The 16,686-nt window shown below is 35.1% G+C and overlaps 1 protein-coding gene across 5 annotated transcripts in view; it reads right to left on the reverse strand.

The window, feature by feature from the left end:
• Nucleotides 1-16,686, reverse strand: part of BBS9 (Bardet-Biedl syndrome 9) — a 489,686-nt gene that overhangs the window by 247,601 nt on the left and 225,399 nt on the right. For 2 of the 5 annotated variants that reach the window (XM_054495850.2, XM_054495853.2), the window contains exons 11-15: nt 14,532-14,608; nt 10,939-10,992; nt 6,404-6,506; nt 4,248-4,352; nt 2,692-2,706 (exon numbers count right to left, since the gene is read on the reverse strand). In XM_054495850.2, the coding sequence (XP_054351825.1) occupies nt 2,692-2,706; nt 4,248-4,352; nt 6,404-6,506; nt 10,939-10,992; nt 14,532-14,608 (354 nt within the window). The remainder of the gene's footprint in view (nt 1-2,691; nt 2,707-4,247; nt 4,353-6,403; nt 6,507-10,938; nt 10,993-14,531; nt 14,609-16,686) is intronic. The other 3 variants (XM_054495851.2, XM_054495854.2, XM_054495852.2) reach the window with 2 other exon arrangements.

The raw sequence follows: 16,686 nt of genomic DNA on the forward strand, positions 1-16,686 counted from the left end.
CTATGAGTGAGAATATGCGGTGTTTGGTTTTTTGTTCTTGCGATAGTTTACTGAGAATGATGATTTCCAATTTCATCCATGTCCCTACAAAGGACATGAACTCATCATTTTTTACGGCTGCATAGTATTCCATGGTGTATATGTGCCACATTTTGTCACTATTTTATAACACTTACTATCAAATTAAAATCCAAGGATTTTACAATACAATCTCTAGTTTTTAGACATGAGGTTTATCAGAGGCACATTTCTACTGGGATTTACACCTTCTTAGGAAACCTGAAGTGTAAATTTGGCTACCAATTACTCTTCGGGCTGTAATTATGTCTAAGAACCTGAAGCCAAAGACTCATAGAGGCATGTGTGGGTGTGAGTGTTTGTAATAGAGAAGGAAAAGAATTACATGTATTTAAAGACTTTTCACAGTTGCTAGCAGAACAGCTTTCAACTTAGTTGAAAGAGACTAATTGGTCCTAACTTTGCCTACCATCAGCAGTATTTTCTCTCTATAGTTGGCAAAGTAGTCTCCATATCTGGCTTACTGAATTCTCTAAGTGTTACGCTGAGAGAAAAGAAACTTTTGTCATTTATTTTACTCCAATATTGGCCTAGTCATTTATCAGACTGACAGTTCTGTAGTTCTTTTTACCAGATATAATCACCTCTCCTTCAAACATTTCCCTTCCTAACCTACTAGAGGAAATGGATAGTCGTAACTACTATGGTGCAATTAATCACAAAATTATTTAACACTCAGAGAGAATATTCTCATCAAAACTACCTCTAACAGAACATTTTACTTCCAGGAAGAGACTTCTAATTACATCTGGCACACCCCAAAAGCCCAGTATCACTGTCAAATTGGAAGCCAAAATGTGCTTTAAAGAAATAAAGGAAAAAAGAACATAGAAAAAAATATGTATATATGAATAAAATAACCATACCTATATATTATACATCTATATAATGCCTTTAGAACTCTTTCCAGGGGCCTGCTAGAGTAATTTCATATTGAAAACAAGGAACCCCAAAGCAGTAGCAATATCTGGTAGCCAGAACTTCCTTGATCCCTTCCTGTTATGTCTGGCTACGTACCGTGCTTCCTCTGCAGTCATGTTTTACACTGCCCACGTCATGTAACTTTAATGCAGAAATAATGGAGACTAACCCTTATGGGACAACATAAAACCTCGTTTGCCTCTCTTTTTCCACATATAAAAGCAGAACTGCTTATCTGCACTGCAGCCCGAACAGATCAAGACAATAAAATGGATCAGTCTTTGAAATATGAAGCGTTGTGTGTAAGTAAGATCTAAGTGGCAACATATTATTTTCTTGCCTACTAGGTGCCGCTGAATATTTCAACTCCACTCCCTAAAGCTTAATTATAATTTTAAAATATATCAAAGAGATTATTAAAACCAGCTTTCCCTTTGTATTGAAACACTACAATTTCTATAAATTGTGGGTTTTTTTCCTCATAGTTTGGGCTGAATTTACAGTAAGAAGGAATAAATTTCTTTGAACAATAACCTTAACTGATTTTTTTAAACTTAAAACTAATCATTTAAATAATAATATGATATTTTACAAAATTCAGTCCAAAATCTTAAAAATTACAGGCAATCTAGCTAATTAAAATGTATATATTCATTATTAATATCAGATTATTTTTTAATGACCCAAATTCTAATTTGACAAGTATATTTAGTGTTATTAAGCTAATCATTTACTTCTATTAAAACACTTCTCATATAAATATACCTTCCAGATATCAAGATGACATGAGCTATGCAACTAAGATTGTTGGCATCACCCAAACTGCATGAGCAAATATTGCCACAATCTTTAAGACATTTCATATTTATTTAATTATTACTAATTAATATTGCTATCTAAAATGTATCTTAAAATAACTTATAAAGATAAACTACCACATTAAGTCTATATCTAAGAGGAAAAATAATCAGAGATACTTGTAGTGCCTGCTACGTACTCTGTTAGTATGCAATTCAAAGATGAGTGCTTGACCCCTGCCCTCAAAAAGCTCAAAACCTACAAGGAGAACCTAAGGAACAAACTTAATTAAGCTCATATTGTGATCAGAATCATAGCAGAGTCAAGCAAAAGATTTGGGGAAAACAAAGTGAGTAACAACACTGACCCAAGCAAGTTAGAGGGAGTCAGATGTTTGATAACATTCCTCTACAAATTCTAAACAAGACAAGGAACAGGCCCACAGAGCGAACACACACACCATTCTTATCACAGAGAGGTGAATCTCTTGGAGCATGTAGAAAAACACAACTTAGAATTCAGTGACAAACACTCTTTTTTAAAACTCTTTCTTTCTTTTAGGTAAAATAACAGAGCATGCAGCTAAATAACCAATGACTTGCAGAAATAAGTTGTCAATAACACCTTTAATATTTTTCAAAAAAGACATTCTATTCTTACTCCTAATTTCATTCTTTCTCATGATTCCGAAACAACTAATAATGACAAGTCTCTGTGGAAACATCTACTATGCTCTCCATAGCAGAATCAAGGCACTGTATCATCCTAAAGAACTTTTTCTAGTTAAAAGAGCAGTCCATAAAAAGAGTTCATTCATGGTATAATACCAATTCAATTCATCAAATAAATTTCAGTTCTGAAATTCATTTTTTTCTAAATTATCTTTACACTTACCATCAGGATTTCGATCTATCCATCACAGGCAATGCAAAAATGGGTAGGGGGAAAAGAATGCAACAAATTATCTGTGGTACAGTTACAACACAAATTTGACACATATCTGCTTAAAATACAAATTAAAATTTCAAGATTCTCACAAATGACTTAAATCACTCTCCAATCAAACACAAGTCAATTCACAATTGAGAGTATAACATAAATAAATGAAACCCAACAATACATTTATTTATATTTCCATTCTCAGAAGTCTATGAGAATGTTATTCCAGTGTAAATGTGGAAAAAAAAAAACAAAGATACATGATCTAGCCAAACAGCAAAAAAGACTCAATAAAGGGGAAAATACATAATATTAATATTTCCAGTTACTTTTTGAATTTATTTTATTTTCTTTTAACTTTCCCCTTTAAAGTCAATCCAGTTCCTCTTTTTTATAATAATTTAAGTAAATAATACTACTGATAATGTCTCTTTTTGCTTCTCTTGGCATTCTGCAGACTCTCTCAATGTTAATTTCTAATTCACTTTCAACCAATACCAATGATTAGTAATCTTTTAAATTCTGTCTTTTAAATTGCAGAAAAGCATAATAGCCAAAAATGGTTGAAAAATGCAGACTAAGTTTTAAAAGATCTGTTCTTAAGTATTTTAACACATAAGATGCTAAAGAGTTTTATTTAGTCACTAAAACAGTGTCTAAAACTCTGATTACTGCCCTAATGTTGGAGTAATCCATAATATTATTTTCTACTAATTCATACTGATAGAGGCAGGAGGCAGACAAACGCCTAAGCAAATATGGAAAGGTCCCAGGTGAAACCTTACCTTCAGGCTTAAAACAGCCTGAGGGATGAAAGACCGTACTGCTGCTCCTGGATGAAACCCAAAACCCAGAAGAACTTCTGCCCCTGTGTGCCTGCCCTTTCCCAGTTGATTCTTTCTGAATAATGTATTTTAGCCAATCGAATGTTGCCTTTTCAGATACTACCTATGGCTTGCCTGGACATGCCCGCGAGCGCACTGGGGAAATGGCGTGGGGCCACAAGGAATTCGCGCCTTACGCAGGGGAGGAGACTGGCCTCAGCTCATGTGTGGGAGCCCTGGTATTCAATTTGTGAGGTGGAAACCCGCTTTAAAAATTCCACCCTCTTCACTCTTCACTGTGTCCGCATGCCTAATTCTTCCTGGTCATGAAGTAAGAACGCAGATATAGCTGAACTAAGGAGCAAAAATCCTGCATCAATGCTGGCCTTTAGTTCAAATAAATGAAGTCTGACTAGATAACATTCTTCTATTAGGAATAAAAATGTATCAGATTTGCTATTAACTGAAAAGAGGGAACCAAACATTACATACGGAAATCAGCTAAATAGCCTTATCACGAACTACTCATAACACATAAAAGTAATGAAAACATGATTTTACTTAACAGTAGAAAATAACATTTTCTCATTTAATGATATTTCATAGTATGTTTTCTCATCTTAAATGCGTAAACATTTTACTCATAACTCCAACAACTTAAAGTAATGATTAAGCCTGTATGTTTACCTGTTGGTCTGTAATAAGAAACAACAGCATTTCCTTCCAATTCTGATGGTGTATAACTTCTTTTCAGATAAACAGAAAAGCTTACTGTTCTAGTCAAATCTGGTGCTATAAGCAATGTAAAAATAATATAAATTACATAATTTGGGGCAATTGTTATTAACAACAGTTAAAATTTAATAAGCACTCACCACATGCCAGGTACTGTCATAAGCATTTTACATGAAGTAACTCTTTAAATCTTCACAACAAACCTGTGAGGTTGATACTATTATTGTCCTCATTTATTATGCATGAGAAAACTGAAATACAGAGAGATTAAGAAGCTTGCCTAAGACCGGGCACAGTGGCTCATGCCTGTAATCCCAACACTTTGGGAGGCCTAGGTGAGCGGATCACGTGAGGCCAGAAGTTCGAGACCAGCCTAGCCAACATGAGAAAACCACATCTCCACTAAAAATACAAAAAAATTAGCTGGGCGTGGTGACACCTGGAAGGTGGAGTTTGCAGTGAACCGAGATTGCTCCACTGCACTCCAGTCCAGGCAACAGAGTGAGACTCTGTCTCAAAAACAGAAACAAAAACAAAAAAAGAAGCTTGCCTAAGGTAACACAGCTACTAGGAATTAACTCCAGAACAAGGTACAAAGAAACTGGCATTCTACACCACTGCTGCTCTTTACTTCGAGGAACAGACAGCATGAACAGAGAAAATGGTACACAAAAGGGCAAGAGAATTTGGGAGGAAAATAGCAATTTATCATGGGTAGAACATAGACTGAAGGAGAAAATGGATGAGGGAGTGTTACACAGTAGCCACTTAACAGATCGTGCGTGCTCATCTATGTTAACATATTTGGCCTCCAACCTGTATTAGAGAGCCATAATAAATGGAAAAAATAAATTATTTAGAATGTATTTTAGAAAGACAAATTGGAAGTGTTATACAAAATCAGAAATGCAAGTAAAAGTTCAATGGCTGGGTATCACCTATGAGGTTACTTCATTCAATCATTTATTCATTCATTCTACAAAGATTTGTTGAATTCCTACTAACGGCAGGCACTCAGCTATGGGTTGGTAATGTGGAGGCAAAAAAAGAAAGATATGTTCTTGACTTTGTGAATAAGAGATAGAAGCCTTAGCAGAAAAGCTATAGTAAACTAAAAAAAGAAAAAAGACTTGAAAGGTAAGTCAGATTATCTTAACAGGACTAATGACAATTTGGATATAAATGGTTGGGAGTAAGAGATTCTGTACAAAGAAACCTTACTAAGAGTTGCCATTAATGACATGTCTACTATTTTAAGCATTATTATGAATATATTTTATAGATTTACTTTTTAATTAAATCCTCAAAACAACCTTGTAAAACAAATATCATTACCCCCTTTTTGTAGATTAAAATAAATGAGGCTCCAAGTGATTACTAATGTAGTTTTTGCCTACAGTTACACATCAAGTGAGTGTTAGAGATGGATTCAAACTCAGGCCAAACTCCGAAGTCCATATTAATTCTTCAAACATTACTGATTCAATAAATAGATCACTAAAGAAACACCAATAAAGAAAGCCTTCTAAATTTTAGTATTTAAAAACAGGCCAGGAGCGGTGGCTCACGCTTGTAATCTTAGTACTCTGGGAGGCCGAGATAGGCAGATTGCTTGAGCCCAGGAGTTCGAGACCAGCCTGGATAACATGGCGAAACTCCGTCTCTACTAAAAATACAAAAAATTAGTCAGGTGGTGTTTTCCTGTAGTCCCAGCTACTCAGGAGGCTGAGGTGGGAGGATCACTTGAGCCCAGGAAGTCGAAGCTGCAGTGAGCCATGATGGTGCCACTGCACTCCAGCTTGGGCCAATGAGAATGAGACCCTGTCTCAAAAATAAACAAATAAATCAAAAACAATTATAGGTCCAACAAGTTCAGAAAAGCACCTAGAAATCTGTAATCGTAAAAGATTAATTTGACCCAACAATCATTGATTGAACATTCAGGCTGATGCTAAGAGGGAAAATATAAGCAAAACAACACAATCATTGATTTTGGGATGATCCCAATCTCACCATTCAGACATGAAATAATAGCCATTAAATGAGCAAACTAGTATTTTTTAAAAATTCACACCATGGTAAACTTTCACCCAAAACAAAAAACTTACTCATAAATTCAAAGGTGAACTGATCACAAGTCAATTCTAATGGTGATTGCACGTAGACTGATAATTTGGCTTTTTGCAATATCACTCTGTTCTGCAGTGTGACCTAAGGAAACAGAAATTGTTATCAATAGAAAATTACATTTTATTCAAATTGATAGACTATCATAACTATTTAAACATAACTAGCAAATAATTAGAAAATATTACCTGAGGAAAAAATGAGTAGTCACAAAACATAATACAGTAAGTAATAGATTAAAATATTCTATCAAGTAGAAACTGTGCACAAAAGTTAAACAGACTTTACTCAAAAGAATAAAGATTGGCAATATGTACGTGCAAAGATGCTCAATATCCTTAGTTATGAAGGAGATACAAACTAAAAACCACAATGAGATACTACTACGTACCCAATAAAATGGCTATAATCAAAAGGACAGACAATACCATGTGTTAGCAATGATGTGGAGAAACTGGAACCCTCATATATTGCCAGTGAAAATGTAAATTGGTACAGCTACTCTAAGAAAAGTTTGGCAGTTTCTTCAAAGGTTAAACATAAATTTAACATATAACTTCACAATGCTATACCAAGAGAAATGAAAACATATGTCCACCCAAAATCTTATACACAAATGTTCATAGCAACAATATGCTAATAGCCAAAAAAGCAGAAATAATCCAAATTCCCATCATGATGAATGAATAAACAAAATGTGATATTCATACAATGAAATATTGTTCAGCAATAAAAGAAATGAAATACATTATGAATAATATTAATGATAAAAACCATTAGCAGTTTTCTATATTCATGGAACCATACTAACAAATGTATGTGCATTATTTCATTTACATGCCACAACATGGGTGAACCTTGAAAACATGATGCTAAGTGAAAAAATCTAGTCACAAAGAACCACATATTGTATGATCCATTTATATGAAATGTATAGAATAGGCAATCTATAGAGAAATAAAGTAAATTAGGAGTTGCTTAGGGATGAGAGAGATGGGGAATGGCAGCTAACGGGTATGGCATTTCTTTTAGGTGGGATAAAATGTTCTAAAATTAAATTGTGGTGATAGTTGCAAAATTCTGTAAATACACTATACTAAAAATCATTGGATTGTAACTTTAACTAAGTGAATAATATAGTATCTAAATTATATCTAAGTAAAGCTATTTTAAAATGTTCTATCATGGTGACCCGTATGTCATGAGAAAAAAAATTAAATAAAATAAACCACCATTCTATATGGTACCTTTTCTGTATGGCAGTTCAGTCTAGTTATTAGACTTTGTTATATGAGACAGACACATACATTAACATAATTCAAAGACCATTCTTATTGTTAAGAAAAGTAGTTTCGAAGTTTCTTTTCAATAAAAAGCATGTATCACCTCTTCCTTGATTAAATATGTATAATATTTTTATATATATAAGAATATACAAGTGGCCCACAAACATTACGAACATATTAGATTCAGTAAATGTATTAATTTTAAGTGATGTGAGTATTCTGCACAACTTAAAAATAAGATAAAAACATAAACATTTTGACTTGCAAAGGAAAATTTTTAAGACAACTATTGATGCAATTAAATATGATAAACACCATGAACAATGAATCCTCAATTTTTACTTTGTAAATCCTGGGAATACATAGGGAATCATCATGCCACAAACTAAACTTCCTCAATGATGTCTGGCCATTGTAAACATAATACCTTTTTAGTAAAACCCTGATGGTTATTATGGCAGGAAGACACCATACAAGTGCTACAAACAACTTTCTTTCAACTAGCTAGTCCATTAAACAAACAAGACACAATTTAAATATTTTACTATTACAATAATATAATACTAGTCTGTACATATATTTTTAAATAAAATGAATAATATTAATGATAAAAAAACATTAGCAATTTTCTATACTCATGGAACCATGCTAACAAATTATTTATGTGCCATTATTTAATTTACTCTTTACAAAAATGTTTGACAGGTACCATCATAAACCATTTTACAAAAGACTGTGGCTCAGAGATGCTAAGTAATTTGCCCAAGGCCACTTTGATTGTAAGTGGAAGAACCACAATTTAACTGCTATCTGCCAGAATCCAGAGCCCATGCCTTTAACCAACTGTGGTTAAGACTCAAAATAACTTTGCAGATGAAAAAGTATCCCTATTTTACGGTTTAAAAAATAGAGGTTCAGAGAAGGTAAATAACCTGTGCAAAGGCATCAATCCAAGTAGAGAGTTGAAAATAGTGACTAGGAAAGTCTCATGAGAGCTCAGTTTTAAGTAAAAATGAAAATTCCTTTAAGTAGTAATAAGCCATTTGAAAAAGAGCAGTCTGGCTTTTCCTGGCACAACGATGTCTACTCAGACAATAATCACAGAATTTTATATTGTAACAAGAAGGGTTTGCATTTGGTTTAGTTGCACAATCATGATAGCTCTCATGCACATATTTACTGAACCCCAACAATGGGCTAGGCCCTTTCAAGAAATACAAATCAAGGAGATAGGTAATGAAAATAACAACAGTAACAAAGAATAGTTGTGTTTGAGCCAAAAAAGAGTTAAAGACTTGGCTAGATCATAAGTCTTATATTTTAACAGGAAAATAATTATAGAATATTAAGGAGAAAATATAAAACAATGATACAAGAATTTTCCATGCTATTTTCTGCCTCTTATGAAATATAACCCTTAGGAAATATAATAACAAATTTTTATCCTAGATATATAAATATGACACCAAAGGCCAGGTATGAACAACCACTCGCCTAGTTGCCTGGAATAGATGGTCACGCATCATGCACACATACTCAAGGTAGCCACATCTTCATTCACTTGGAACGGATGGAAAAATTTTCTCAATTAACAGGATTTATTATGATGGAAACTTGCATGGTTATATATCTTGGCTGCTGTTGTTATAAAAGGTCATAAGGAGAGATTTATAGTAGAAATTTGTATAGAAACTGTCAGACAGGATCAGGAAGTCATTGTGTCTGCTGTGTGAGTCCCGCCAATTTTCTGCAACCCTTGCCTGTTGCATTCTTTCTCATGCTTTTATAATGGCAATGAGAAAGACAATTGTGACTTAGGTATTCTCAAATACAGTAATTTCCACGAATGGAAGGAGAATTTTCCAGTAGTGTCATGCCATCATTTTAAGGTGGCTACTACACATGAAAGCTTAAGAACTGCATGGGAGGGAAAGGTATGTTTACTTACGGTGCTAATTCCTGGTTGGCTGGGGGTACAATTAGCATGAGCAATGTTATCTAGTTAAGGCACAAGATCTCTTATTGCAATTAACAGTGCACTCCTAAATTATTACATGTATGTGTCTGAATGTTATCAGTAGATAGATATAAAAGAGGTATCCCTATACAAAAGTACAAATCATTCCTGAACTCGACAGTTATTTCTTTTTCTTAAGTGTTTGATTTCTTGCCACTAATGCCTTTCCAGATTCAGAAGTATTAATGAGATAGAGCCTTTGATTGGATTGGGGGAAAGGAGGTTGGGGAAAGACCACCCTTGTTTCCAGTGGCAAGAATCCAAAAAACTTAGCTTAGGAAACTGTTGCAAGATTCAGCTCTCTTCAAGTTCGACCAAAGATCTCCACATTTGGGCCACCCGCTGGTTCCAGTGTAAGCGAACACAATTGGTAAAGCTTGGTGCCCTGTCAAGCTCCTCCAAGGACGGCAACCCATAATCTAAGAAAATATAAAGCCCCATCCAAGTTTTGACTAAGTGAATTGCCAAAATCCACAACCTTCCCTTGCTTCCAAGGTCTGGGCAGTGATAAATATTTTCAGCTTAATAATGTGCTGACTGATTACCATATTTTAATCTAAATGCTTTAAGAAGGTTCTACATTTAAGTTCTAGTTCTAAAATTCTACAATGACAGGACTAAAAATCTTAACCAAAATCACATCCTTAATATTCTATTTTCCAGACTATCAATTTGTTACCATTCTAACTTTGTGGCATCTTCATTTAATATTTTCTTTCTGTAAATACATCCACTTAAAGTTATGGCAGAGAGATGGCTGGAAATTCTTTTCAAACACCACATAATTATAGGTAGAAGAAAGATATTAGCATCCCCGTGCTTCTCCAATATCAATTCACAGTATACTATGTATGATGCTACTTGATTGGTCTATTATGAATGGTGATGACACAATTCCTTTAGCAGATTTAAAATGTTAACTTTATTTCCAAAGAAAAAAGCCTGGATCATGCTACACATTTAAATAATGGTAACAGTACTTCATAATAATTATTTATATTATATACATATTGCTATAAATGCAATTATCAGTTTTATATTTGCAAATAACAGTAAAGGTTTTCTATTCACTATTCAAGGCTGGGGAAAAATCTACAAATGCCAAGTGTTTATTTTACATTTCTGTAAGCTACTTACAAGTTATCAACAGTGACAGATGTGACGAAATAAATCATATTGTTTGCACATTACAGTCTAAAATCTGGTACAATACCTTCACCGTGACAGAAGGGACAAGGTCAGTTCCCACCTCAACATCGGTCGCTTGCTGTAAACACAGAATTGAGAAGACAAGAAAGAATGATTTCAATATTACACAGCAGTGAGTGAACACAATTAGTGCAATGTACATTTCCTACTATCAAAATAGGAAACTATAAAAGATTTATTACTCTAATCACAGACTAAAAGAGACAATCTGGCTTTTTTGATGTCTTCGTCCGGAAAGTCATAAGCTAATATTTAAAAACTCATCCCCTGGGCCGGGCGCGGCAGCTCACGCCTGTAATCCCAGCACTTTGGGAGGCTGAGGTGGGTGGATTACGAGGTCAGGAGATCGAGACCACCATGAAACCCCGTCTCTACTAAAAATACAAAAAATTAGCCTGGTGCGGTGGCGGGCGCCTGTAGTCCCAGCTACTCGGGAGGCTGAGGCAGGAGAATGGCATGAACCCGGGAGGCGGAGCTTGCAGTGAGCCAAGATCACGCCACTGCACTCCAGCCTGGGCGACAGAGACTCCGTCTCAAAAAAAAAAAAACTCATCCCCTAAAAAGGAAAGAAAAGGTCACATATTTTATCAAACCACTCCATTCCCAGATTTACTTAAATATTGAAAGTATTAATTCTATTAATTTGTTATTTATATTGCATAGAAGAAGACCTCCCTGTATGTCCCAGAAAAATATTATGCCATTCTTTCAGGTCCGTGTATTTTCACCCTGCGTAAGGTATGTGTTATTCTGATTAATAACATGTATCTAAGACATGCAGCTAATGATATAAAGATTGAGTGGCCTTACACCCATAAAATAAAAGTAGGCCATGCGCAGTGGCTCATACCTGTAATCCTAGCACTTTGGGAGGCCGAGGCGGGTGGATCACCTGAGGTCAGGAGTTCGAGACCAGCCTAGCCAACATGATGAAACCCCGTCTCTACTAAAAATACAAAAATTAGCTGGGCGTGGTGGCAGGCACCCGTAATCCCAGCTACTCGGGAGGCTGAGACAGGAGAATCGCTTGAACCCGGGAGGCGGAGGTTGCAGTGAGCCAAGATCACGCCACTTCTGTCCAGCCTGGGTGAAAGAGCGAGACTCTGTCTCAAAAATAAAGGGACAGGGAGGGGAGGGGAATGGAGGAAAGGGAAGGGAAACTTTTTTTTAACCAGTGCATATCATAAACTAATTCAATAGGCATTCTTTGAGCGTCACCTTGTGTTACCTGCTCCTTCCTCTTAAAGAATACATAGTATAATATAATACATAAAACACTTCCCTTATCACTTATAACTTATTTTTTAGAGTGATACATTGGTAGGGGAAAATGCTCTATGATAGAATAAGACTAAGGGGCGACATATTTTCTAATAATACCGTTATGAATTCTGGGGACCAATTAAAATTATGTCTCTATCCAACCAATGAATATGATCCATTGCATTTTTTTACTTGAAGTATTTTTAACTAAGAAAAACTAAGCCACTTCTAAGCAATGGGGATCCTATGATGTAATGAGCATCAGCAGAATTCAAAGTTGAGAGATTCATATTCTACTTATGGCTCCACAGGAAACCATATTTAAACTATGATCTAGCTTCTCAATCAGGAAGATGGGATAGCAATGCTTATCTCCTCTAAGAAAGACTCCATTCTCATATAAATTATATTACTTTTTTGAGATGTGTGCATTCATAATAATGATTCAAAGCAAAATATTAATCCAGGCTTTGTGCTCTAATAATACCTAAAATCCAGGAACTATTTTACATTTAGCTATCCACAGATCTAGATAGAAGAGAAATCAACATCTCCTGTTTCCTGCTCATTTCAATCCATGACTAAACACCTAGATACTTCAAGGACAGCAGTCCTTTGGGAACATAAAACTATAGCAAGAAAGAAATGGCTATAAGAAGACGTCATGGCACCAAAGCCACATAAATTGTAGGGCTAATGTTTTCCAATGAGATGAATATGATACTCTCAAAAAATCTCTTAAGAAAGAAAAAATAGTAACACAGGGAAAATGAAGCTGGAAAGAGACACCTACTTAAGAGGAAATAGCATTCAGGGTTACCAATAGGGAAATATACATTATAACATAGTGCTACTACATAAGGAATTTTCCTACAAAGACTAAAAGTTCCTAAAAAACAGAAAGGGAATTCCTCATTCCAAATAGCCTATGTTGAAGAGAACCTAGAAAAACTTATATAAGTTGCCCAAAGGAAAAAAAAGTCACTTCCACAGCAAGAAAATATGTGTACATTTGTCAGCTAACTGGGCAGAAATGTTCCACTTAGACTACACCCTTCAGGTAGAATGAAAAATGGTGTGTGCTGAATGGCCAATGTTTAAAACAGTGCCTCTACTATGTGACTCAGCTGGGTGAATGTTTCTTTCATATATATTCCTACTTTTTTGGGTACTCAATTTACTATAATATAGCAATGTTAATGTGATTTTTATCACAAATTGGATTGGCTGTTTATACTAAAATTAATCTTTTGACACTCATGATATATGTTTTAAAGTATGTTCTGATACCTAAATAATGAAGACACTTCCCAAGCAGAATTATATGATATAAACTCCAAATATGGTAAAATGAGTGAATTCAACCACTTCCCTAAATTGATCATCTGTTGGTAGAAACACAGATAAACTGCAGTCAGTGAGATATAATCAATCACACCCTAACAAGTGCTTATAGAAAACTTAAGTGCGGAGATGAAGTAATATAATCAAGAATAGTCCTCCTTTCATCCTTTCTATTTCTCAGTTGTATTAATTCACTCATTCATAGAGCAAATATATATTGAGCACCCATTATTTGGCAAGCACTAAGGATACAGCAGTGAACAAGACAACTCATGGACATAGATGGTTATGATAATGATAATGATTATGATGACGTTGATGATTATTACAATGTAGAAAGAAGTAAAACGTAATTTGATGATAATGACAATCATAACAATTATCATAACATTCAACAAAGTAGATTCTATTATTATTCCCATTTTGTGGATGAGAAAATTGAGACTAAGAAAATTAAGTACCTTGCCTTGTGTCACACAGATAGAAACAGGGGAAAAATTAAGTATTGGACCAACTATATACTCTTAAGCTACCCTACCACTACCACCACCATAATGTGTTAAAGACTAGAAATCATCAAACTTTGAGCTAGGCCACTCACAAACCTTATCTCATTGAATCTCCAACAAAAATCTGGTAGGGTCAGTATTATTCAGCTACATTAGTATTACGTCAATGCTATGGTACTAAGAAAGTTTGAAAAAAAAAAATTTTAAGTAGGATTAGAACTAGGGCAAGAAGCCCTTTCTACTGTTCTCTCTTCCCCCACAACCCCACTTCTTTTTAAAACAGAAATCCTGCCCAAGGAGCTCCTTACTGGCACTAAGGGGCTACTAATGTTTTTATCTAGAAAGTAACAAGGCCTACAATTTGTTATCCTCCCTGAAGTGTCTACTTGGAGGACCAAACTTTAAACCAATGCATTTTGGTCCTAATTCATCAGAGTTTACCACTATTATAAACCCCTTTAAAATCTGCAAGTACACCTACAGAAACTGAATCAAAGTTAGGAGAAACCACGACAGAAACATTCAAGTCATCTTCTCTCTCAGTCATGGGCCAAACACCTGTGATTTAAAAAAAGAAATATTATTTAATCATAAAGTAAAACCTTCTGTATATAGTTTTTCTTTAAAGGTTTGTCTATACCACATATAAAAAACAACCCCATAAACATACTCACAAGTTGAAAAAACTAACGCATTACAGTATTAGAAGCTTGATGCTAATTCTTTCCCTCTATAATATGGTAAAAAATATTGTCTTTTTCTGCAGATATTTGCTAAGACGTGAGCCATTGACTGACCAGCATTAGGAATTTCAATGCCCTCTCTGTAACTACTAGTGGAAGCCCAAATTAGTACAGCCCTTGTGAAGGTAAGTTGGCTAGAACTATCAAAATGTAAAATGTACATATCCTGTGACTTAATTCTACTCCCAAGAATGTATCTAATACCCATAACCATGCCCAAGGAGGTCTCTAATGTTAGTAGTTATTTTTTCAGAAATGAAAACAACCTAATTATCTATATATCTATTAATAGGCTAATTATTAAATAAATCATGGTATATCTGTACTATGCAATGTCCCAAAGTCATAAATAAGGGTGCCGTCCATCTTTACATACGGATATTTAAAAAACTCCAAAATATATCTATTAATTTTTAAAAAGCAAGATGTAGTGCAGTGTGTCTAATATGCACATATTTGTGTCAAAACAATTACATAAACACGAATATTTTCTAGAAGAATACACAAAAGCTCTTGATAAGGATTGCCTTTAAGGAGTGAAACTAGGATCTTGGGTTGAACAAAGATTCACCTTTCATTATTTATCCTTTTAGTACTGAATTATTTTTACCATATACATGTTATTTTCATAATTTTAAACATGTTTATATTGCATAATGAGATACTTATTCATAGTATCAACAAAGATCTTAAACAAAAAACATTTTTAAATTATATATATTTATACATATAATATATACACATATCAAACTATTGGCTGTCTACTTAACATCCATTCTTCCCTCCTCCCTCTGTGTATTGGAACTCTAATTTTGTTGAGCTATTCACCTTCATCTCAGAGAAAGTCACCCCTTCCAGGCTCCAGGGTCAAATCCAATCATCGTGATTTCCTTCCACTGACCATTTGTTGTTTTAGGCATGAACATGGGACTTAATCCTGGCAGATGGAAGGTAAGGGAAGTTGGGAGTGGAGAGAGCTGGCACATGTTTCTGGGAAAGCTATTCCTCCCTAATAAGAGAAGAGACTCAGGAGAAATAGCCTGATGATTCTTCCCTGGAAATCATATCTGCACATAACACCTAGAATTGCTGAGATCACCCTGTGACCCTGAGAGGAAACATCCCCCACACTCTGAGGATGGCTGACTGAAAATATGAATCAGCTATCTCACAAAAAAAGGAACTGCCTACAACTGCTATCAGGCATTCCCACCAAACTGCACGATTTGGAATGGGAATTTCCACAACTTAATGAGAGTACAAATGGCTGTTCACTGCCCATCCCAATAACCATTCTTCAATTCTTCTTTACTTAAAGCCCAACTTTATTCTAAGCAACAAAATACTCAGCTAAGTCATGTAATTTCCCAGCCAGTTTTGCAGCTTGGAGTGGCTGGTGAGATTTAAGTAGGAGCCATTCAGGGTGTGGCTTCCAAGAAAGCTCCTTAAGGGGGCTGACTCAGCCGCAGATGCGAGGGCAGGAGTTCCAAAAGCCATGCTGGACCAATATATGACTCCGAGATAGAAGGAATCAAGAGTCCCTGATGACTGTGGAACTGCCAAGCCAACGCTGCACTGCCCATCACTGGGTTTCTTTTGCAAGAGAAAGAAAGAAACCTCTATCTTATTTGGGTATCTTGTGACATGTAGCCAGACAGAATCCTAAATGAACAATGTCACAAAATACAAATGATTCTACTACTCAGTGGTATCATCAGCTTAGTTATCCTGGACATTTCAAATGGAGTGCAGACTTTCATTTATATCCCCACGTCTTACTGCTCTCTGTCCCCTTCTGAAGACACAGCTGTATGGGCACCCATCTCAATGTTGCACTCAGTCCTTCATACTCACGCCAGGTAGACAACATGATCAACTATCTAAATCATAAAT

The sequence above is a fragment of the Pongo pygmaeus genome, chromosome 6 (assembly GCF_028885625.2).
Source record: "Pongo pygmaeus isolate AG05252 chromosome 6, NHGRI_mPonPyg2-v2.0_pri, whole genome shotgun sequence".
In the NCBI taxonomy this organism is placed as follows: domain Eukaryota; kingdom Metazoa; phylum Chordata; class Mammalia; order Primates; family Hominidae; genus Pongo; species Pongo pygmaeus.